This window comes from Phocoena sinus, chromosome 2, assembly GCF_008692025.1.
Source record: "Phocoena sinus isolate mPhoSin1 chromosome 2, mPhoSin1.pri, whole genome shotgun sequence".
NCBI classification, from domain to species: domain Eukaryota; kingdom Metazoa; phylum Chordata; class Mammalia; order Artiodactyla; family Phocoenidae; genus Phocoena; species Phocoena sinus.
In genome coordinates, this window is record NC_045764.1 from 113,870,558 (window position 1) to 113,894,651 (window position 24,094).

Sequence of the window (24,094 nt, forward strand, 5' to 3'; positions counted from 1 at the left end):
GGAGAGGCCACAGCAGCGAGAGGCCCGCGTACCGCAAAAAAAAAAAAAAAAAAAAAGAAATAGAAAATCTAAATGGATCTGTAACTATTAAGAGGGTTGAATCAGTAATCAAAAATATCCCAAGGGCTTCCCTGGTGGCGCAGTGGTTGAGAGTCCGCCTGCTGATGCAGGGGACACGGGTTCATGCCCCGGTCCGGGAGGATCCCACATGCCGCGGAGTGGCTGGGCCCATGAGCCATGGCCGCTGAGCCTGCGCGTCTGGAGCCTATGCTCTGCAACGGGAGAGGCCACAACAGTGAGAGGCCCGTGCACCGCAAAAATAAATAAATAAATAAATAAATAAATAAATAAATAAATATCCCAACAAAGAAAAGCCCAGGACCAGATGGCTTCATTGGTGAGTTCTACCAAACTTCTAAAGAATTAATACCAATTTTTCTTAAGATCTTCCAAAAGATTGAAAAGGAGAGAACAGTCCTTAACTCATAAGGTCAACATTACCCTGATACACAAACCAGACAAAGATATGGCAACACATATAAAGAACTCTTAAAACTCAAAAAAAAGAGAAAAAAATCCAATTCAAAAATGGTCAAAGAACCTAAATAGACACTTCTCCAAAAAGGATACAAATGGCAATAAGCACATGAAAAAAATGCTCAGCATCATTAAGTCATAAAGGGAATGCAAAATCAAAACTGCAATGAAATACCATTTCATACCCACTAAGATGGCTATTATTAAAAAATATGGAAAATAAAGAGTATTGGGGAGGATATAGAGATATTGGAACCCTCATGCATTACTGGTGGGGATGCAAAATGGTGCAGCTGCTGTGGAAAACAATATGGCAGTTCCTAAAAAAATTAAACACACAATTATCATATGACTCAGCAACTCCCCTTCTATGTATATACCCAAAAGAACTGAAAATAGGAACTCAACGGACACCTGTACACCAATGTTCACAATGACATTATTCACAACAGCCAAAATGCAGAAACAACTCAAGTATCTATCAACAAATGAATAGACTAAAAAATGTGGTATATACACATACAATGGAATAGTATTCAACCATAAAAAGGGATGAAATTCTGATACATGTTACAACACAGATGAACCTTGAAAACATTATGTTCAGTGAAATAAGCCAAACACACACAAAAACAAATATTGTATGAATCCACTTACATGAAGTATCTAGAATAGGCAAATTCATGGAGACGTAAAGTAGAATAAAGGTTACCAGGGGCAGGAAGGAGGGAGAAATGGGGAGTTATTGCTTAATGGGTACAGAGTTTCTGTTTGGGATGATGAAAAAGTTCTTGAAATAGTAGTGATGGTTACACAACACTGTGAATGTACTTACTGCCACTTAATTATACACTTAAAAATGACTACAATGGTAAAGTTCATGTTTATTTACCACAATTAAAAAAAAATTTTTTTTGTCCTAAGAGTAAAGCTGAAGAAGGCCCAATTACTAAGCCTACATTGGTAGCAAATGGAAATGGTGTCAAAAGAACTGCAGGCTAACTTTCGCCACTGGCTGATAGAAATAAACCAGTGTTTCTAAAGAGGAACAACTATAGGAAATTATATCAGGCAATTATGTAGTCTAATGGTTAAAAGGTTCTGTAATTTAGTGACATGAACTGCACGAAAATAAGGAAGGAATCAAATGGATCCACTTTTGAAGGGCCTAGGTATGACATCCAGCGGTCATATGGCTCATGGTTCCAGGAGGTGATAAAGGAAGCTTTTCAGTGAACCTGTGACAAGGTTCTTCAAGTTAGAAAGAGAGATCGTTTTCACTTGGCAGAGTCCAGGTGAGTGCCCCTAAGTGGCAGCAGTGGTTGTCATCAAAGAAAAAGTAAACGGGTCTACGCTGGGCACAGGAACGGTTGGTGTGGTGCCTAAAATGGTCTGACAGTCCATTGAAGGGAATAGTCTATGATCCCAGTAGCTACTATTGTAGCTACTGTGGATCCCAGTAGATCCACAGAGCTACAATAATTTAAGAACTAATTCATTTAAAACTAACAGAAAATTAACAGAAATACAATTCTCTGACAGAGGAATAAGGGAGAAGGAAACCAGTACAGCTTAGAGACACTGTCTATAACGTAGTAAATGTTTTATATATAAATTATCCTGGTTATTTTCAATGCTACTATTAACTTTGTACCACACCCAAACCACAGGTCAATTCTTGCTAATCTAATCAAGGCTAGGCCTCTCACTGGTGCTTAGCTAAACTTCAGTTAACTGCAAGATGTCAGGTGAACACGTTCTAACAGATTTCCAAAGAGACCTAATCTATGTCTTTCAAATCCACTTGCTACAATTTCTTGGTCCTAGGGAGTCCAAAGAAGACTGGGGGGTGTAAAAAAGGTTAAAGAATCACGAATCAAGACCCAGCTAGTGGGTCTTGGAGAGTACAGAAACTCTAATGTTATGCTCCATTCTTTGAGGACAGAGTGGAGACTGACAATCAAAGAAAGGTCCTTATTATTATTAGCGTTCCTGTGTGCCAGATAAGTATATCACTTTCACATATTTCTCTCCTCATATCAACTCTGCAAGGTATACGTTTTTCAGTAGATGAAATTCAGGGTCAGAGAAGTTAAAGCATTTGTTTATGGTCAGACAACCAGTAACAGTACAGCCAAAACTTTAACTATTTGGCTCTGAAGCCCATATATTTTCTAATCTTCCACTCTACTACTGGAGTTGAGGGGTAACACAACACTATACTGACCCAAGGGTATTTCAGAGCTTTAAGTCCAGGTAGTCAAGAGGCACTTTTGGAGCCTCTCCAAAACACATTTCAAACTTAAACATGTTTCAGAGTGAAAGCAAGTCTGTAGAACAGCAGCAAGCACAGAATGCGGCTAGAGCAGAAGTTAGCCATAAATTTCTAATAGTGACCAGCTAAACATGGAAATAGCCTTTTATGAGAATATTCTGGAATGGTATATGTATCTCCCCCCAAAAGCTGTTTTTGCTTTAATAGTCATTTAACAATAGTTATAGTTCAATTTATATCTCAAAATACAAATTCATTAAAACAAAAGCAAATTCTAGAATTGAAATATATGCAGAATATTTAGAAGGCATTTGGGTAGAAGATAAATAATTAACAGCAAAAGGAAAGAAGAATAGAAACCTGGGGAGACCTACTTGACATAAAAGGACTGCCCCTCTCTGTTTGGGTCTCTAAAAATAGAATATGCTGAATCTATGGCATGCTTCACATCTGCTCACCTGTGCTGCCTCATTAACCTTTTATATTCTTGTAATACAGGTGCCAAGAACATTTATTTTTAAAATGCTATGCTTGAATAATTACTTCAACTTTATAGGTAGAAACAGAGTAAACCTACTTAATTTGAAGTTTAGAGTTAAAAAAAATTCAAGTTAAAGAGGTTAAGTGATACCTCATTTTAAGTGGAGGAAACTAGACCACTCAACAAGTCTGCCTACTTCAAACAAAAAGACTGAATTATGTTGATTACTTGTCAGTGGGGAAGAAGCAGTCAGAAAACGTTGCTTTGTTTGTAACCTCTCACTTTTAGACAAACTGATCAGAGCAGCTCAAAGAATGTTTCATTTTGAACTGTTCTGAGACTCTTGATGGACCAGAGAACCACATCTTCTTATTTCTCCAGTTGGCATTTGACCTATTATAAGCCTAAATATCATAAGACAACTAGAATCATTAGATTCTTGCTAAAAACTAAATCTGTTATTAAAAGATATATATAATACAAATAAAAATCTTTGGAAAGAAAATTCTAGATACAAGATATATGGGTTAAATCCTACATATCTCTAAAGTTTCAAACATCTGGATATTATCAGTATACTGTTTAAACCCTTTAGTATTCAAAATTATCATCTTAAAGCCACATGAGTTAGTTTGGTTAAGGCATCAACCAAATTAATGAAAGCCTCACCAAAATACTTTAAAATTCCAATTAGTGTATTCAAATTAATAGATATTCAAAGTGTTTGTGGTCTCAGCTTTATGTTGATCTGACATACTGATGCCAACAGAGATGATACCCTCGTGAGGAGGCAAGACGAACACACGCAGATCAGAGAAAACAAAAACATTAAATATAATGAAAAGCCACCACAGACTTAGCAGCAAGTGACTTCTGTTTCAAAATGATAATAGAATTTTAGAACACTTAACTTGGACTCAGTGTGAAGGATGGATAGCAAAGGAAGAGAAGCAGGCTTCTTGCCTTTCCTCTATCTTGCTGCCATCCTGAACAAGGAAAACAATGGTCACAACCTTGGGATGACAGAGCAGAAAACAGGAAAAAGCCTGGGTTCCTGACAACTTTGTAGACCTGCCCTAACACTACAACTTAAGTACTTAGTTTTACATGAGAGAGAAATTTCTATTTTGTTAATGCCCCTAAAATTTTTCCTATTATAGGCACCCAGGTCAAATTCCAGCTGAGGAAAAGCAATATAAGCAACCTATTAGGTATACTAGGTATTTTTATTAAACAGTAATCAGTTTATAACCTGATCTATGTTAAATTTATTTTGAGTCAGAGTACTGCATTCTTCAACTCAGCCAAAAATGCTGAATAAGATTTTCAAACTTGAAAGTTATCGTGTCACTGGCAATACACATTTTTTCAAGTCATATTTGTTTCAGAAAACAAAGTCTGAAGTAGAAAAATAAATTTAACCACCTATGATTTGTGGGTGTGGCATAAGAGCAATATGAGGGATCCCTGCAGTGACAGAAATATTCTGTACCATGACTATATTAATGTCAATATCCTGGTTGTGATACTGTACCACTGGGGGAGATTCTGTATTATTTTACAACTCTATGTGATTCTACAGTTATCTCAAAATATAAAGTTTAGTTTAAAAATGCTAATGATAAACATTAGGAAAATATCAACTCCAATTAAAAGCATTCACATCACGGGAAAAAAATCAATAAAAGACGAAAGTAATGTATATGTATCACTAAAAAGCTACAGTAAATAATGACGTATTTTTGGCAGGATAGCCATACAGCTCAATAGAAGGGAGTCCAGAAATAGACCCAAAATTCCATTTATATTCATATTCTGGAAGGGGCAAAATTATAAGGACAGTAAACAGATCAGTGGTTGCTAGAGTCTAGAAGGTGAGGGCAAGGGGTGACTACAGTGAGGCACAAAGGCCACTGGAGGGAGTATGGGTTTGATCCCTGGTTGGGGAACTAAGACCCTGCAAGCCATGCAGTGCAGTCAAAAAAAAAAAAGGGCACAAAGGAAGGTAGTAAAAATGTGTGATGGGTTACACGACTATGTATCAAAAGTCAGAGTCAGAGCTACACAATAAAAAGGATAAATTATATCGTAAGAAAGTAATATACTTTAAGCCTTATTAATTTAGACTACTTAGGATAAAGGCCTATCTGAATGTAAGTTATTTAATTTAAATTATCCTTTAACTTAAAAGTAAAACATTTATTCCTTTTCTTAAAACAATATATACGAAAATGGCTAACTGAAGTAGGTCTACTTGTTACAACTTATTGAAGCACAGACGGGTCCTGCTATACTTATCAGAAGACTAGCCAGAGAGTTCTTTGTAATGCAAAAACTCCATAAAGGGAGTCCTTTTCTATAATTTATTTCCATTTCAACTATAAACATAATAACAATTCATCTTAAAATGCCTTTTTTTTTTTTTTATTGCGGTACGCGGGCCTCTCACTGTTGTGGCCTCTCCCGCTGCGGAGCACAGGCTCCGGACGCGCAGGCTCAGCGGCCATGGCTCACGGGCCCAGCCACTCCGCGGCATGTGGGATCCTCCCAGACCGGGGCGCGAACCCGTGTCCCCTGCATCGGCAGGCGGACTCTCAACCACTGTGCCACCAGGGAAGCCCAAAATGCCTATTTTTCATGAAAAGAAGTTCAACATATTGGTGTTCTCTCTTACAACGTGAGATAACCAAATCAATATAGTCAGATGATTTATGTACATCAAAATACAGTGCATAGCAAAAATAAGCTCAAAATGGATTAAAGACCTAAATGTAAGGCCAGAAACTATCAAACTCTTAGAAGAAAACATAGGAAGAACACTCTATGACATAAATCACAGCAAGATCCTTTCTGACCCACCTCCTAGAGTAATGGAAATAAAAACAAAAATAAACAAATGGGACCTAATGAAACTTCAAAGCTTTTGCACAGCAAAGGAAACCATAACCAAGACCAAAAGACAACCCTCAGAATGGGAGAAAACATTTGCAAATGAAGCAACTGACAAAGGATTAATCTCCAAAATTTACAAGCAGCTCATGCAGCTCAATAACAAAAAAACAAACAACCCCATCCAAAAATGGGCAGAAGACCTAAATAGACATTCCTCCAAAGAAGATATACAGAATGCCAACAAACACATGAAAGAATGCTCAACATCATTAATCATTAGAGAAATGCAAATCAAAACTACAATGAGATATCATCTCACACCAGTCAGAATGGCCATCATCAAAAAATCAAGAAACAATAAATGCTGGAGAGGGTGTGGAGAAAAGGGGACACTCTTGCACTGCTGGTGGGAATGTGAATTGGTTCAGCCACTGTGGAGAACAGTATGGAGGTTCCTTAAAAAACTACAAATAGAATTACCATATGACCCAGCAATCCCACTACTTGGCATATACCCTGAGAAAACCAAAATTCAAAGAGAGTCATGTACCAAAATGTTCATTGCAGCTCTATTTACAATAGCCAGGACATGGAAACAACCTAAGCGCCCATCATCGGATGAATGGATAAAGAAGATGTGGCACATATACACAATGGAATATTACTCAGCCTTAAAAAGAAATGAAATTGAGCTATTTGTAATGAGATGGATAGACCTAGAATCTGTCATACAGAGTGAAGTAAGTCAGAAAGAAAAAGACAAATACCGTATGCTAACACATATATATGGAATTTAAGGGAAAAAAATGTCATGAAGAACCTAGGGGTAAGATAGGAATAAAGAGGCAGACCTACTGGAGAACGGACTTAAGCATATGGGGAGGGGGAAGGGTGAGTTTTGACAGGGCGAGAGAGAGTCATGGACATATACACACTAACAAACGTAGTAAGGTAGATAGCTGGGGGGAAGCAGCCGCAAGGCACAGGGATATTAGCTCGGTGCTTTGTGACAGCCTGGAAGGGTGGGATGGGGAGAGTGGGAGGGAGGGAGACGCAAGAGGGAAGACATATGGGAACATATGTATATGTATAGCTGATTCACTTTGTTGTAAAGCAGAAACTAACACACCATTGTAAAGCAATTATACCCCAATAAAGATGTTTAAAAAAAAAAAAAAAAAAATACAGTGCATAGGGCTTCTCTGGTGGTGTAGTGGTTAAGAATCTGCCTGCCAATGCAGGGGACACCCGTTTAAGCCCTGGTCTGGGAAGAGCCCACATGCTGCGGAGCAACTAAGCCCGTGCGCCACAACTACTGAGCCGGTGCTCTAGAGCCCGCGAGCCGCAACTACTGAAGCCCACGCACCTAGAGCCCATGCTCCGCAACGAGAAGCCACCGCAGCTACAGAAAGCCCGCGCACAGCAACGAAGACCCAACACGGCCAAAAGTAAATAAATTAAATAAATTTATGAAAAAAAACTACAGTGTACAAAAAATAACTACAAGAATTTGCCAAGAAATTATTATATAACTAACAAATTAAGATGACAAAATTATACTTATTACTTCCGGCATTCTTGAATTTTTTGAGCTGGAAGCTCAAACAAAATAACCTGAATATTTTCTACTATCCTTATGGTCAATAAGCATTCTTAATATGACAACAATGAAATCACATGCTGACTGACTGACTGACTAGAAGTAGATAAAGAAAGATACAAAAACATCTTTATAAAGATAAATGGTAAACATCAGCCCATTCTAATGGCCAATCACAGCAAATGATTAATGGAGCACTAAATTAATTTAGCATTACAGTACCTTTTATTCATTCTATTTCAATGTTGGTGATATATTCACTAGTCAAGTAAGACTTACCCTATGCCCTTTTTTTCCAGCTTTATTGAGAAATAATTGACATATATCACTGTATAAGCTTAAGGCATACAGCATGATGGTTTGATTTATACATATTGTGAAATGATTACCACAATAGGTTCAGTTAACATCCAGCAACTCATATAGTTAAAAAAAAAAAGAAAAAAAAATTCTCCTTGTGATGAAAATTCTTAGGATTTAATCTCAACAACTTTCCTATATATCATGTATCAGTGTTAACTATAGTCATCATGTTGTACGTTACATCCCTAGTACTTACTTATAACTGGAAGTTTGTACCTTTTGACTACCCTTCCTCCAATTCCCCTCCTCTCTATGTCCTCTTAATGTATTTATCTTATTTAGTCCTTCATATGTATTTTACTTATCTTTGCCCTACAAATTCTATTCCTACTACCAACAGACTATATAATGCTTGAGAACAATAAGTACTAATGCTTTTCTCATATTTGATTATCTGCTTGCATCTAACACACTGGGTTTTCAGAGAAGACACTGAATTTAATTGGCTAAAACAAAAAATGACTCAAAACTATCCCATCAAGCTTTATTTTCTTTACAGCACTAATCAGTATCTGAAATTATCCTGATTTGTATTTTTCTCTCTTGCACTTGAATATAAGTCCCTAGTCCTTGTCTTATTCACTACCCTCTTCCCAATACCTACAATAGCATTGAGCACACAATGTTTATTGAATGAATCACAAAAAATTTGGCTTTGTGTATACCTTAAGTACTAAATCAGAATATTCCCTACCACCTCTAAGAAAAAGTCATAAGGGGCTTCCCTGGTGGCGCAGTGGTTGGGAGTCCACCTGCCGATGCAGGGGACACGGGTTCTTGCCCCGGTCCGGGAAGATCCCACATGCCGTGGAGCGGCTGGGCCCGTGAGCCATGGCCGCTGAGCCTGCGCTCCGCAAGGGGAGAGGCCCGCATACCAAAAAAAAAAAAAAAAAGAAAAGAAAAAGAAAAAGTCATAAGTAATTGCATTTTTCATCCCTGGAAATTGTTCCAAAAGATAGAAAAACAATAAATAAATAAAAATTCTGGGACTTCCCTGGTGGTCCAGTGATCAAGCACCCACCTTCCAAAGCAGGGGACGCGGTTCGATCCCTGGTCGGGGAACATGCCATGGGGCAACTAAGCCCGTGTGCCACAACTTCTGAGCCCGTGTGCTCTGGAGCCCCTGCGCCACAACTAGAGAGAAACCCGAGCGCCCCCAACAAAGATCTTGCATGCCGCAACTGTGACCCGATGCAGCCAAATAAAAAAAAAAACAAACAAACTTTAAAAATCCTATGAAAAAAATAATTTAAAAAATTCTATTTTTCCCCATGCTTGCAGTCACCTTTTGCTGCCACTAGATAGCATTCTTTCACCTGCAAGCAAAATACTTGAAAAGAAAGCTTAATCAGCTCAGAATGCAGAAGTAAAATAATTAAGGCACCCTCTGATGAGCACAGTGGTTAAAAATATAAATAGCAGGAGAACCTGTTTAAATGAAGGAGCTTTTTTCCCTTTGAATCAAAGATCATAAAATGATGCTGATTTTCAGACACTCAACAATATGGATCACTCAGAGTGAATGATCAAAAGCTTAATCTAACCACATTATATACAATCCTATGTTGCTTCACACTTTGAAATTATAAAATGCGCAAATAAAGTGAAAAGCAAATAGTGACTAATCAATAAGTACATTCAATTTATCATCTTTCCATCCTGCTTAAGGGCTATCTTTTAGTATTTCTTTCACACTCATTCCGCCCACACAGAAGCACTGCTTGTGCTTGATAACTTCATCACTTGTGACCTTGGGCAAGGTTTAGTTAATTAAGCTCTGTGTATGAACTCCTTAACTGTAAAATAAGCAAATGAGCACCTATCACATATGGCTGTTGTGGAAATTAAATAAGATAGTATAAGTAAAAAGCTTAGAACAGTGCCTGGCATATAATAAGCTCTCAAAAGTTTACTGGTATTGTCATCATCTCCCTAAAATGACATACAGTGAACTCTGAAGAACAGTGACTGTGATGTAAGAAAATTAGGGACTGGCTACAAAAAAAGATGAGTCATCACAGCTGGCAGGCTCTTCACTTGTCCCTGACAAGCACAGGAAGGATCTAACATTTACTGAGTGCTTTATGTGCCAGGCACTATGCTGGGCTCCTAAAAAATATTAACCACTGTGACAGACTGTTGCAGTTATGGCCCCCACTGAGTCACAGGCCTCCTTGATCCCCCTGCCCACACATTAAGTCTGGATTTGCTCATGTGACTTGCTTTGGTCAGTGGAACACTAGCAAACATTGAGCAAGCTGAGGCTTGATATGTGCTTGCACATTGGAGCTTTGCCTTCTCTTGCTGCTGGGAACTCTATTCCTACCCTGGGAACAAGTTTGGATTGGCCTCCTGAAGGATAACAGGCCACATGAAAATACCCACCCCAGTCTGAGGCCTTAGACATGTCAGTAAGGTTAGAGTAAGCGACCCAGACAATACAGCCCCAGACAATAGAGCATTCCAGCCCACTATGGAATCATGAGACTATTGATTTAGGCCACTAAGTTTTGGGGGTGGTCTATTATGCAGCAAAAGCTAACTAATACAACCGCTATATGAATGTAGATATTCATATTCATAACTGCTATATGAAGTAGATATTACTTGCTTTACAGATTAGTAAAGAAGATTCCCAGAACGAGTAACTCAGTTTGGCTCCAAAGGCTTTTTCCACCATACCAAGCCACATCTACATGCTATACTCTGAGGTTCTAGATTAAAAGGGTATCTCTGGGGACTTTATTCTTTAATCCTTATTTCAGCAGTAATCTTTCCTCTCTACCAGGAGTCAGCACACTATGGCCAATGGGCCAGATTCAACTCACTGCCTGTTTTGTGTGGTCTACGAGCTAAGAATGGCTTTTACATTTTTAAGTGGCTTAAAATAAAAATAAGAATATTTTGTGACATGTGAAAATAACATGGAATTCAAATTTCAGTGTTTATAAATAAAGAATTACTAGAATACAACCATGCTCATTCGTTTATTGTCTATGGCTGCTTTTGCACTATAACAGCAGAGTTGGCTGGCTGTGACAGAGACCATATGGACATTGAAGTCTATAATATTTCCTATCTGGCCCTTTAATTTTTAAAAAGTGTGCCAACCTCTACTCGGAATTATTCTCTTGGCATGTGTTTTTGAGTTAAACAAAGGATTTTGCCTGGCCTTTAGTGATGAGCAGACTTTTTTTGTACTTTTATCTCTCCTTTTCCTTTCATTGAAAATTATTTTAGCTTATGTCATTTCTCTTAGTTCTCTTTTAACTTTAATCTTTGGACAATCTCTGAATTTGTCTAAGAAAGGCAGATAACCCCATTTTATTTATTTATTTTTTTATACAGCAGTTTCTTATTAGTTACCCATTTTATGCATTTTAGTGTATACATGTCAATCCCAATCTCCCAATTCATCCCACCACCACTCCCCCGCCACTTTCCCCCCTTGGTGTCCATATGTTTGTTCTCTACATCCGCGTCTCTATTTCTGCCCCAGATAACCCCATTTTTAAAATGGTTAGTCAGAACCACTGTGATCTTATATTGGCCGAATGGAACAGACTATAAAGGAGGTAGAAGATGATGTAGGAGAGAGATTTTATTCAGAAGACCTCTAACTTCCCAGACCTGAACCTGTGTAATAACCACGTAGAAATGGACTTCCCTTTTATTCCTAACAGGGATTTCAGGACAGAAGTAGCTATACATAGTCTTCTCTCTTTTGTGAGATTCGTCTCTAATATTCTCCTGCCATAGTGAACTAAGAACTTCAGGACTACTACTAGTCTACTTCACCATCCTGCTGCTAACCAGTTCAACGAGACACAAATTGAAGTAAACATTGTTTTCCTTTTATAATAGAAAAGAGGTGAACCTCAATTTACTTGCCATCCCCCCTTTTTATCACTTTTCTTACTACAGTAAGACTCCCACAATAAAGACCTTAAGTCCTGGTAGAGACTCAGCTGACTCTTTGCACTTGGTATTAGTGCAGAGGATCAATAAAGAGGTTGCCATAGAAACCAATTACCCTCCTCCAACATTTACCATCCAAAGACTTTTGAGAGGCATTAGGCAGATCCTCCTAATGGCCAATGCAAATTTGAAGGTCCTGAGAACACTGAAGAAAATGAATACATTTGTATGATCAGTCTAAACTTCACTGAACTATTTTGTTAAGAATCGAGCAGTTGAATCCATACAGAAATATTTACAACAGAAGCTTTATATGTTATTTGAATTAAACACTTTAGAAAAACAAATTCATTTTCATTTATTTTTGTGGCTACTTAATAGGGATTTTTAGGATATAAAAAGGGTTTCCCAGGATGGCCTCCAATTTATATTATTATACAAGTAAATAAGGATTCTAAATTTTAACTGTTCAACTTGCAACAACAATCCAGCAGTCAGTCAGGCTGTAAGTCTGAGTCTCTGATACATACAACAATATATATCTAAAGAAGACTCTAACTAGGAATTCCAAAGAAAGAACAGCTGTCCCAAATAGCCTTTTTTTTTTCTATTAATAATTATATCATCAGTATACTAGGGTCATCAGGAACTAAAGACTGAAACAACAATTTGAGGATGTTCCTTAGGACTCTCCTTGGCTAAGAACCAGGAATTTTGACCTTAAAAGGGCAGTAGTATAAGCTGACCAATAGAAAGCCTTCTATTTGAAAGAACTATATTAAACTTAATTAATATACGTTGTTAAAAGTTATATATTATATCTGCACCTAAATAAGAAGCCTCCCTCCTCAATCCTTTCTACTAATTTATATTTTTCTCTGTCTTCAAATTTCTAGTCAAATAACCCTTTTCCAAAACTTCTCCTTGGATTAATCCCACCTGGATCCACTCACTGATATCCAAGCATGTATGTTTAAATCAAAATAACTGTACTGTTCCTCACTTACACCTCTTATGTTCATCTTATCTCCTCAACATATTTAGTATTTCCCTTTGTCCTCAACATTAATGCATTTTAATTCATTATGATTCACTAATATCATTTAGGTTAGCAATACAAAAAAGAGCTCAAAGATTAAAAAGTCCATTTTCTCATTCCAATTCTAATATATAATAAGTACCTACTCTCTACATTTTAGGTTTTTATGCTAATTTTATTTTATTCATTAGACTAAAGTGCTTGAAGCATTCCACCAATGCAACATAGAAAGCCACAGGGAATATACCTTGATATCTGAATAGATAAGAGCTCTAGGTGGCTGGTCTCTATTTGATGCCAAAATTGATATCAGTTTGTAAGATTAAAAAGAATTTCATAATCTTCATTTTACAAGGCAGTTCTAAAAACAATACTGAACTGTAGTATCTTATGCTTCTTGACTAGATAGCATTTCTAAGTGTTAAATCTAAATAGTATGGGTATAATATTTGGGAAAATCTAGCTATCAGTGAAACTCCGGTGCAAATCCAATTCTGCTATTGTATTGATTTAACCTACATTGGAGAAAAGGTCTGTCATTAAGTCATAGGTCAGAGATTATGTGGAAAAAAATGCAGTTCATTATTTTCAAAGAGCAAATTCATATAAGGCTAACAAAAGGAATAACTTTCTCCATCCTCAGAAAAAGGCAATACTCCAAGTAAGCTTTTTAGGAACACACAGTTTAGCGAGTTTATGCAAAACCAATTAGAAATGGTGCATGTGGTTTTCTAATGTAAGAAGACATCCAAATCATTACTAAGTGAAAAAGCTACTTTTTAAAAAAATTTAGTGTAGTACAGAAAAAAAGAGAACTATGTACTAATTTTTTGACTGTGGTTATCTCTGAAAGGAGCATTTGGGAAATGCACTCCAGGCCTTCACATTTTACTTTTCTCTCCTGTATATAAATTTTTATAGGAAAAAAAAAGCAGATTTTTAAAAAATTATAAACTTCAGCCTTGATAAGAAGAGCATATAATTTTTTTTAATTTAAAGACTTTGGTTTTTTAGAGCAGCTTTAGATTCACAGCAAAATTGAGAGGAAGACAGATATCTCCCATATACTCCTTGCCCCTGCCACATGCATAACCCCTCTATCAATATCCCACACCAGAGAAATAACACTTGTTAACAATCAATGCACCTACATTAACACACCATTATCACCTGAAGTTCATAGTTTACATTAAGTTTCACTATTGGTGTTGTACATTCTATGGGTTTGGATAAATGTGTCCATCATAGTACCACCGGGTATTTTTACTGCTTTAAACATCCTCTGTGCTCAACCTATTCATCTCCCCTCTACCCCATTCGACCCCTGGCAATCACCGATCTTTTCATTGTCTCCATAGTTTTGCCTTTTCTAGAAAGCCATATAGTAGGAATCATACCATACATATCCTTTTCCGATTGGCTTTTTTCCCTTAGTAATATGCATTTAAGGTTTGTCCATGTCTTTTCATGCTTGAAGCCTCATTTCTTTTTAGCACTGAATAACATTTCACTATCTGGATGTACTGCTGTTTATTTATTCATTCATCTACTAAAGGATATCTTGGTGCTTCCAACTTTTGGCAATTATTAATAAAGCTGCTATAAACATTCGTGTGCAGGTTTTGTGTGGACATAAGTTTTCAACTCTTTCAGGTAAATACCAACAAACAAATAACCTTTTCAAAAATTCCGGGTCACCCATCAATATCATGAGAATTAAAATGAAAGCATCTAGCACACTGCCTAGCATACAGGAAAAGTTCAATAAATGCTAGCATATTTTTATTCTGCAACGTTTTCTAACGTTACCAAATTATATACTGAGCCAGGCCAGTATACTTTGTAGTTAATGTTTACTCTATCTCCTCCTTTGCTATAAGGTGCCACTTCTTGCTTCTGTCAGTGTATCTGTTGGGTTGGCCAAAAAGTTCGTAACATCTTACAGGAAAACTCGAATGAACTTTTTGGCCAACCCAATACTTTTAGAAGTACCTTCTCACCTGCTGCTTCACATTTCCTATGAATCTTTCAGCTACCAGAACATCCTGACTGTGCTTATAAAATGTCTGAAAACAAGTTGCCCAAAGCCTACTTTTAACTAAAAAAAATTACCAAATATACAATTATATTCTGACTCATTTTTAAAAATTCTTTCAAACTCTAGTCCTTTCTTTACACTGAATGATGACTCAACAGTCCAAAATGGTTTTTGTTGCGTGATTTCTACCTCCTTTTTCCTGATTCAATTCACCAGTTCTAGGGCTGGGGAGAGAAGATGAGTTTATCATGCAATTATTTGAGTTCTAGCTCACCATCTACCTAATCCTTTATTAAACAATGGTTATCAGGCTTGTCAAAAAAAAAAAAAAGATAAAGTTACTTGAAACTTGGATGTCTTGAAATCTGCTTGTGTAGCATTTTTAGAAGATCACATACAAATGAGGGATGATTGTCTTCAAAAACAAACAACTATGTCTTTCTAAGACACTGATATTGTTAACTATGGGGTTTCCGCTCAGAGTTGCAACAGAGAAATTTGATTCCAAGTTACAGTGTCCCAGGCAGCTACTGTAGCCTCACATCACTACTGGCACATCCCAACAAACAAACAAAAACACAACAAAACTGCATGACCACCAATAAACAGATTCAAATACTAACAAGACACCTACATCAAAAGGCAATATTGGGACTTCCCTGGTGGCGCAGTGGATGGGACTCCATGCTCCCAATGCAGGGGGCCCAGATTCGATCCCTGGTTAGGGAACTAGATCCCACACCCATGCTGCAACTCGGAGTTCGCATGCCACAACTAAGGATCCTGCCTGCAGCAACTAAGACCTGGCGCAACCAAATAAATATTTTTTAAAAAGGCAATATTATATAATATAGCTTTTAAAAATTCACATTCATTATGTCATTTTACCCTGTGAGGCAACCCTGTAAGGCTGGGGGTCCATTTAACACATGAAAAAAGACTAACACTTAAGAGTTTAAATTACTTGCACAGAACCATACAGCTAATCACAAATGGCAGAATCCAAAATCAAGGACACAGTGATACTGAGAAAGAAATAATTTTGTAAGTCAGCCCTATCTGAATTTAAATCCTACAATTTACTACTTAAAAGATTAGAATGGACGCTCCATGACTTTGCTTTGTTCACTGCTGTATCTCCAGTGTCTGGAACAGTGCAAGTATCAATAAATAATAGGTATCATTAAATACATGGTAAACAACTATCAAAAAAAACACAACTTCTTTGGATCTCTGTTTCCTCATCTGTAAATAGAAACCGTAAGTCCTTGTCTCATATCTACTGATATAATGTATATTCAAAGCATCTGGTAGTTATTTAAGAATTAACAGACCTGACTACCAGTTTAGTGTTTTCTTCACAAGACCAGCCATCCTCTCACTTTTCCCATAGGCTCCAAGGAAGCAGCAGAAAACAAATGGCAGCATGATTGGCAAGCAAGCTGGTGGTAAATCAGGATGGGGCATGTAAAGAACTAAACTGGTGTGGTTCAGTCAAGTAGTCTGCTGTTCTCTTTACTTCATCTGCCATAGCAATGACAGAGGATCTTCTAGAAGAATCTGTCTGCCGATTGCCAATTTCAAAACAGAAAGTCTTGGTGGGGAGGGAAGCACCTAATCTATACTTGTAAGGTGCAAAAAGAAAAGAGGGAGGGATATCTAAAGGTAAATGAGACAATAAGAATACTGAAGTGAGAAGATCCAGAGTACCCATACTGAAATAATTCAGCCTAAGAATGGGCCCATCCACTTCTCTGTAACATAGCATATTCTTTCCAGTAAATCTAATCCAGTAATTCTAATGGATGAAGAAGTCTTGAGGACTACTGCTGAGTTCTGCCAACATAGACAGAAACAAAAGGTAGATGTTATTGACAAGCAGCACAAAAGTTAAAAGCAAAGGGAAATGGTGCTGCAAATGGTACCATAAAGAATGTGAGGGCTTCCCTGGTGGCACAGTGGTTGAGAGTCCGCCTGCCGATGCAGGGGACACGGGTTCGTGCCCCTGTCCAGGAAGATCCCACATGCCGCGGGGCGGATAGGTCCGTGAGCCATGGCCACTGAGCCTGCGCATCCGGAGCCTGTGCTCCGCAACAGGAGAGGCCACACAGTGAGAGGCCCACGTACCGCAAAAAAAAAAAAAAAAAAAAAAAATGTGAAAAGACAACTCACAGAATGGGAGCAAATATCTGCAAATCATATATCTGCTAAGGGACTTATACCCCAAATCACAAAGAACTCTTACAACTCGGTAATAAAAAGATAAATAACCCAATTTAAAGATGGGCAAAGGACCAGAGAAGACATTTCTCCAAAGAAGATACACAAATGATCAATAAGTACATAAAATGATGCTCAACATTATTAGTCACTAGGGAAATGCAAATCAAAACTACAATGAGATACCACTTCACACCCACAAGGATGGCAAAATAAAAAAGACAGACAATAATAAATTGTCCATACATATGGCTTGATGAGGATGTGGACAAACTGGAACTCTCATACATTGCTAGTAGGAATGTAAAATGATGCAACTGCTTTGGAAAAGTTTGGAGATTCCTCAAATGCTAAACATAGAGTTACCAAATGACTTAGCAATTCTACTTCTAGGTATATACCCAAGAGAACTGTAAACATATATTCACACAAAAACTTGTACAGAAATGTTTGTAACAGCATTATTTATAATTGTCCAAAAGTGGAAGCTCAAATATCTGTTAACTGACAAATGGATAAACAAAATGTGATAGGTCCATACAGTAGAATTTCTTTATCAATCAAAAGAAATAAAATACTGATACATGCTACAACTCAGATGAAGCTTGAAAACATTATAGTTAAGTGAACGAAACCAAACACCGGAAGGTACATACTTTATGATTCCACATATATGAAATGTCCAGAATAGGCAAATCCACAGAGACAGAAAACAGATTAGCGGTTGCCAGGGGCTGAGGAGAGAGTGCAGTGGGGAGGGCCTGCTAATTGGCACAGGACTTATTGGGGTGATGAAAACATTCTGGAATTAGTGGAAATCATCACATAACTAAAACCCACTGAATTGTACACTTTAAATGGGCAAATTTTACAGTGTGTGAATATCTCAATAAAGCACATTTAACTTAAAAAGCAGAGGGAGATGTATGTCCTGTGGAAGCAAATTCTTCTAACGTCACATTCTAACTTTCAAAGAGTGGAAAGTGGGAGTAGGAGCACAGATATCTCATACTGTGGATCCTATGATCCCATGAAGATAGTAAGTGCCTGCTATTTCTCAGCCACTGGGAGAAATCCACTGAATTCTCTAAATAAGCCCTGTAAGGATAAGCCTCAAGCCACAGTCAGATACAAAAGCCACAGGAGCCTGCAGATAAAAGTCAACAGGGATACTGAGGAAACTCAACCTGGAGCTTCTCTCAGCACTGAAGCTGGATTTACCCTAGTTGACCCCCTGAGGATGCCAGAACCTTATCACTAGCATCATCACCTCAAAACTGAACTCATCCCAAAGTTACACAAGCAGATGTGAAGCCAGAAGGGACACATGTTCCTTGGGGTCTAGAGCACTTTCCAAATGAAAAACATCATGCCAAGTCCTCTCCTCGTATCAGTGTAATAGAATAAGAGTTTACAAGCATGACAGAGAACCAAAAAAATCAAAATGGAAAAAGATAGACCTTTTTACTTGTCATTTATTGAATACTTGCTGTGTGCATGGAGCATGACATACAACATCTCAGTCAATCTTCACAATAATTCTACTACATACACAAAGAAGAGATAAGTGATGTTAAATAACTTCCCCAAAAGTTACACAAGTAGTACGTAGATGGGAGAGGTACAACTCCAACCAAAGGGAATCTAGTCAAGTTTATATATTTAAGTTATTTTAACGGAAATTTAAGTTAAAAAGGTGAAAGGATAAAGGTGTATGCAGGAACTAGTATCGAAAGTTGCAGAAATCTCAAGTCAGGCTTGAAGCTTAATTATAATATAAAATAATAGAAAACCTAGCCAATAATAGAAGAAAAATACTAACTTCCATATAACCCTCTTGGGCCAACAGGAGCATTATTCCCCTAGTAAAATGCCACTATATTCTACTTATATAGCAATTCAAAAATGTGCACCCCACACACACACTCTCATTTTAGTCTCACAATGACCTGAAAGGATGTCATTGTCCAACAAGGTCAGTCAGACTCCAAAGCCTAAACCCTTCACTATCACACAATTCTGCTTCCCATAAAACTAAAAAACTTTTCTCCAACTATAAACAAACATCAAAGATAAAGGTATTCTATTAAAACCAAGTGTTGAATGTGTATTCATTGAAGTTTTCTTCATTATTCCCTTATTCTATCATTATTCTTTATACATATTTTTAAGTCTTTGTTTTGTTTTGTTTTTTTTGTTTTGCGGTACGCGGGCCTCTCACTGCTGTGGCCTCTCCCTTTGCGGAGCACAGGCTCCGGACGCACAGGCTCAGCGGCCATGGCTCACGGGCCCAGCCGCTCCGCGGCATGTGGGATCCTCTTGGACCAGGGCACAAACTCGTGTCCCCTGCATCGGCAGGCGGACTCTCAACCACCATGCCACCAGGGAAGCCCCAAAGTCCTTTTTACATTTACCACACATTTAAGAAAAAGCAAAAAATGAAACAAAAATATTTGCAACAAAGTGACAAAGAGTTTAATATGCCTAGTATTTAACAAAGACCTTTCATAAATCTACTGATGACAAAAAAGCCAAAAGTAAAATGAGCAAAGGACCTGAAAAGCAAATAAACACTGAGATATCATCAGATTTGGCAAAGATGAAAAGACTAAAATAACCAGTGTTAGTGTGAGTCTAGGGAACCCAGGCCTAGCCTCTATGGCACTCTGGACCTGGATGCTCCTGAATTACCTCATTCATACGTTTATTTTAATACCCGGCAAGTTGACATGTTTGTCTCTCCCTTCACTGAACTCTTTAAGGACATCTTAATCCTTGTTATATCCCCAGTAACTAGTGTCTAGCCTCTAAGTGACACTCATGAATCACCTAAGCAACATGTCCGTGAAAGGCAAAATCAGAGCAATCAGAAACATCTGGGTCTGAGATGAGAGCAAAGATGGCTAGGCTCTGATAGTATTACTTCCTGAGGCCTCTGCATCTTACCATCTACCCAGCTGCTGAAGGCAAAAAATTCAATGAGTCATCCAAGATTTCTCCTTTCCTGCACAAAGATTAAGAATAGCCAGTAAGCCAGAAGAAGTGTGTTTTCTTCTTTTCTTTTTGAGGTTCACATTGAATCCACTATAGGGTTCTTTTTTGTGTGTGTGTGGTACGCGGGCCTCCCACCACTGCGGCCTCTCCTGCTGCGGAGCACAGGCTCCGGACGCGCAGGCTCAGTGGCTATGGCTCACGGGCCCAGCTGCTCCGCAGCATGTGGGATCCTCCCGGACCAGGGCATGAACCCGTGTCCCCTGCATCGGCAGGCAGACCCTCAACCACTGCGCCACCAGGGAAGCCCCTAGGATTCTTTTTTTCTAATTAATTAATTAATTAATTAATTATATTTTTGGCTGCGTTGGGTCTTCATTGCTGCACGCGGGTTTTCTCTAGTTGCAGCAAGCAAGTGCTATTCTTCGTTGCAGTGTGCGGGCTTCTCACTGCAGTGGCTTCCTTTGTTGCAGAGCACAGGCTCTAAGTGCATAGGCTTCAGTAGTTGTGGCATGAGGGCTCAGTAGTTGTGGCTCTCCAGCTCTAGAGTACAGGCTCAGTAGTTGTGGCACACGAGCTCAGTTGCTCCACAGCATGTTGGATCTTCCCAGACCAGGGATCCAACCCGTGTCCCCTGCATTGGTAGGAGGGTTCTTAACCTCTGTGCCACCAGGGAAGTCTGAAGAAGTATGTTTCTAATGAATAATCAATAAAATTGTGACTCTCAGAGTTCCCATTTCTACAATGTACCCTAGTTTACTACTGTCATTAAAGCTACAACTATCTGAAGCCCATTTTTAAGGTACAACCAAAAAAAGCTATACAAAAAACACTGAACAACTATATTTCTAGATATAAGCAATATTTAACCTAATGTTAAAGGTTAACGTATCCCAATGATTTTTAAGTTAGAAAACACTTTTGGCATAAGTCAAATAAAACAATGACTATAAGGAGAAAAAAAAATTGTCCTGGTCCCCAAACAGGCCCTATTATTCCTTTTGGTGATATAGATTGGTATGTTGTTGGTGGGATTCCTGGTGACATATCAATCTTTCCTCTTGAAAATAAAGATTTTTTTTCCCAAAAGTCATGAGGCAAATGAAAAATCCTTCAATTTTTACCATTTGTTGCTTCTACAATTAAAAAAAGAACTTCTTGGGCTTCCCTGGTGGCGCAGTGGTTGAGAGTCCGCCTGCCGATGCAGGGGACATGGGTTCGTGCCCCAGTCTGGGAAGATCCCACATGCCGCGGAGCGGCTGGGCCCGTGAGCCATGGCCGCTGAGCCTGCGCGTCCAGAGCCTGTGCTACACAACGGGAGAGGCCACAACAGTGAGAGGCCCGCATACCGCAAAAAAAAAAAAAAGAACTTCTTCAATTCTTCACCAAAATCAAATCCAAGCAAATTCAGATCTTAATATAAACACCTCCTGGATTTTTAAGATTCATGCAGAGTAGCATTTAATAACTAAAATGGATTACATTAAAGACATTATTCTGAAATTACATAAAAACTCATGATGATTCTCCAAAATAAGATAATAAAGAACATAATTATTGACATATAATTAAGAACATATATAGTAAGTTTTGACTGCTAAAGTTTAAAATTCAAAAAGAGGGACTTCCCTTGTGGCCCAGTGGTTAAGAATCAGCCTTCCAATGCAGGGGACGCGGGTTCGATCCCTGGTCTGGGAACTAAGATACCACATGCTGCAGGGCAACTAAGCCTGTGTGCCACAACTACTGAGCCCGCGTGCCGCAAAGAAGAGCTCACGCGCCACAACGAAAGATCCCACATGCTGCAACTAAGACTCAGTAGAGCCAAACAAATAAATAAATATTAAAAAAATAAAATTCAAAAAGAAAAAAATTTTTATTTAGGTTAACAAAGGGGAAAAAGCATCCCAAAATAGTCACTGCCTCAAAAGTCAGGAGGCTATAAAAAGTTTTAATGCAAATAAGGATTACTGTAATAAATATCAGTGACTAGCCAATCATAAATGCTTAAGATTTCAGGAAAGCAATGATACTTTTTAATTTAGTGCCATAGATAAACTCAATTTAACTTTGCAATATGAAAAACACACTTTTTTCTTGAAGACCTGGGTAAAAGAGAACTTAGTAGAATTAGAGTATATAAAATTCAGTCTTCATCTTATCAAAGAACTACTAAAACCCAGCAAGAAATACAGGCATATTTAAACTAATAGGTAACGTAATGAGAACACAGTAGATACCTTTAAGATTTTTTACTCTTAAATAGAGGTGAAACTTCGATATAATAGAACATACAGTAAATAAAAAAGAGAAGGAAGGTGGTTTATAAAGTAATGGACTAGGGGCTTCCCTGGTGGCGCAGTGGTTGAGAGTCCGCCTGCCGATGCAGGGGACACGGGTTCGTGCCCCGGTCTGGGAGGATCCCACATGCCGCGGAGCGGCTGGGCCCGTGAGCCATGGCCGCTGAGCCTGCGCGTCCGGAGCCTGTGCTCCGCAACGGGAGAGGCCACAACAGTGAGAGGCCCGCGTAACGCATAAAAAAAAAAAAAAAAAAAAAAAAAAAAAAAAGTAATGGACTAATCTTCAAGATATTTTGAGTGAAAAAAGGTATAAACTACAGTATGTTACCTTTCGCGTTGAAAGGAGCAGGAGACTGTGTGTGTGTGTGCATACACACGCATATGTACATGTTTTTGGTGGTCTATATAAAAATTAGCTTTGGAAAAATAAATAAGAAACTGTTAACACAAGGGCTATCTTGGGGGAGGGTAACATGGTAGGTGGAAAAGAGTAAAAGGTAAGCTTTTCCTCAGTTCATCCCTGTGTGTACTTTGAATTTGATCAATGTGAATGTATGTATAACAAAAGAAAAAATTAAAAGTACTTTACCTTGCACCATTGTTCCTAATGACTTCCACAGTTTCTTTAACAAAATATCGATCCTTGACATACGCAAAAATATCATCACAAATTTCATGTAAGCGTGAACGATGGGTAAGGTTGGTCAAGTATAAAACTGGAATAATTAGTGGTTCTGGAAAACTCTGAAGATTCTGTCTTGCTTTTTTTTCTGACTCAAGTGCTTCCTGATAGGTCAGTCCAGGTCTACCCGTCACAGCACAACTCCACACCAGACTGTTGCACAGAATGGTTCGTTCAAAAAAGTCACTGATTAAAAAACAAAAACAAAAATCCATTACCTATCATTTCACAAATTTTACATTAAAAGCTGATAAAGGATTGTTCCTTTATTGCAAAATTTTACATAGACTCATAGAACTCAAACAAAAGTTTAGTAACTGGTCAACTTACACATTAATATTACAAACATAAGAAAGAGTATATTTAAACTAGACATTTATATTTTGCAATTTACAGGTATATTCAGCCAAAATTGGATTTTGATTTCTATCAGTTTTGAAACTGAAGCGAAACAAAATAAACTCAACCTTTCTTTTTTCCTTCTAATTTTTAAGCTTTTTGTTCCAAAGCAGTCAAAACATTGTCAATTCAAGCACTTAACTATGAATTTTGAAAGGCTTTAACATAATAGTGAAAAACTGGGAAATCTAAGCATCAAACAATAAGAGAAAAGTTGAATAAATTATAGTACTTCATATAATGAAAAATCACAGTCATGAAACAGAAGGAGAGTTTTTAAATAACGTAAACAGGGAAAACAACTTTCCAGTCTGCTTCCCTCCCATATTTTTTCAAAGTAAAAGCTTATCCAAACAATA

The 24,094-nt window shown here is 37.9% G+C and overlaps 1 protein-coding gene across 1 annotated transcript in view; it reads right to left on the reverse strand.

Moving 5' to 3' along the window:
* BAZ1A (bromodomain adjacent to zinc finger domain 1A) overlaps positions 1-24,094 on the reverse strand; it is a 96,718-nt gene that overhangs the window by 61,472 nt on the left and 11,152 nt on the right. Inside the window, exon 3 of the mRNA XM_032622340.1 lies at positions 23,244-23,522. Within this exon, the coding sequence (XP_032478231.1) occupies positions 23,244-23,522 (279 nt within the window). The remainder of the gene's footprint in view (positions 1-23,243; positions 23,523-24,094) is intronic.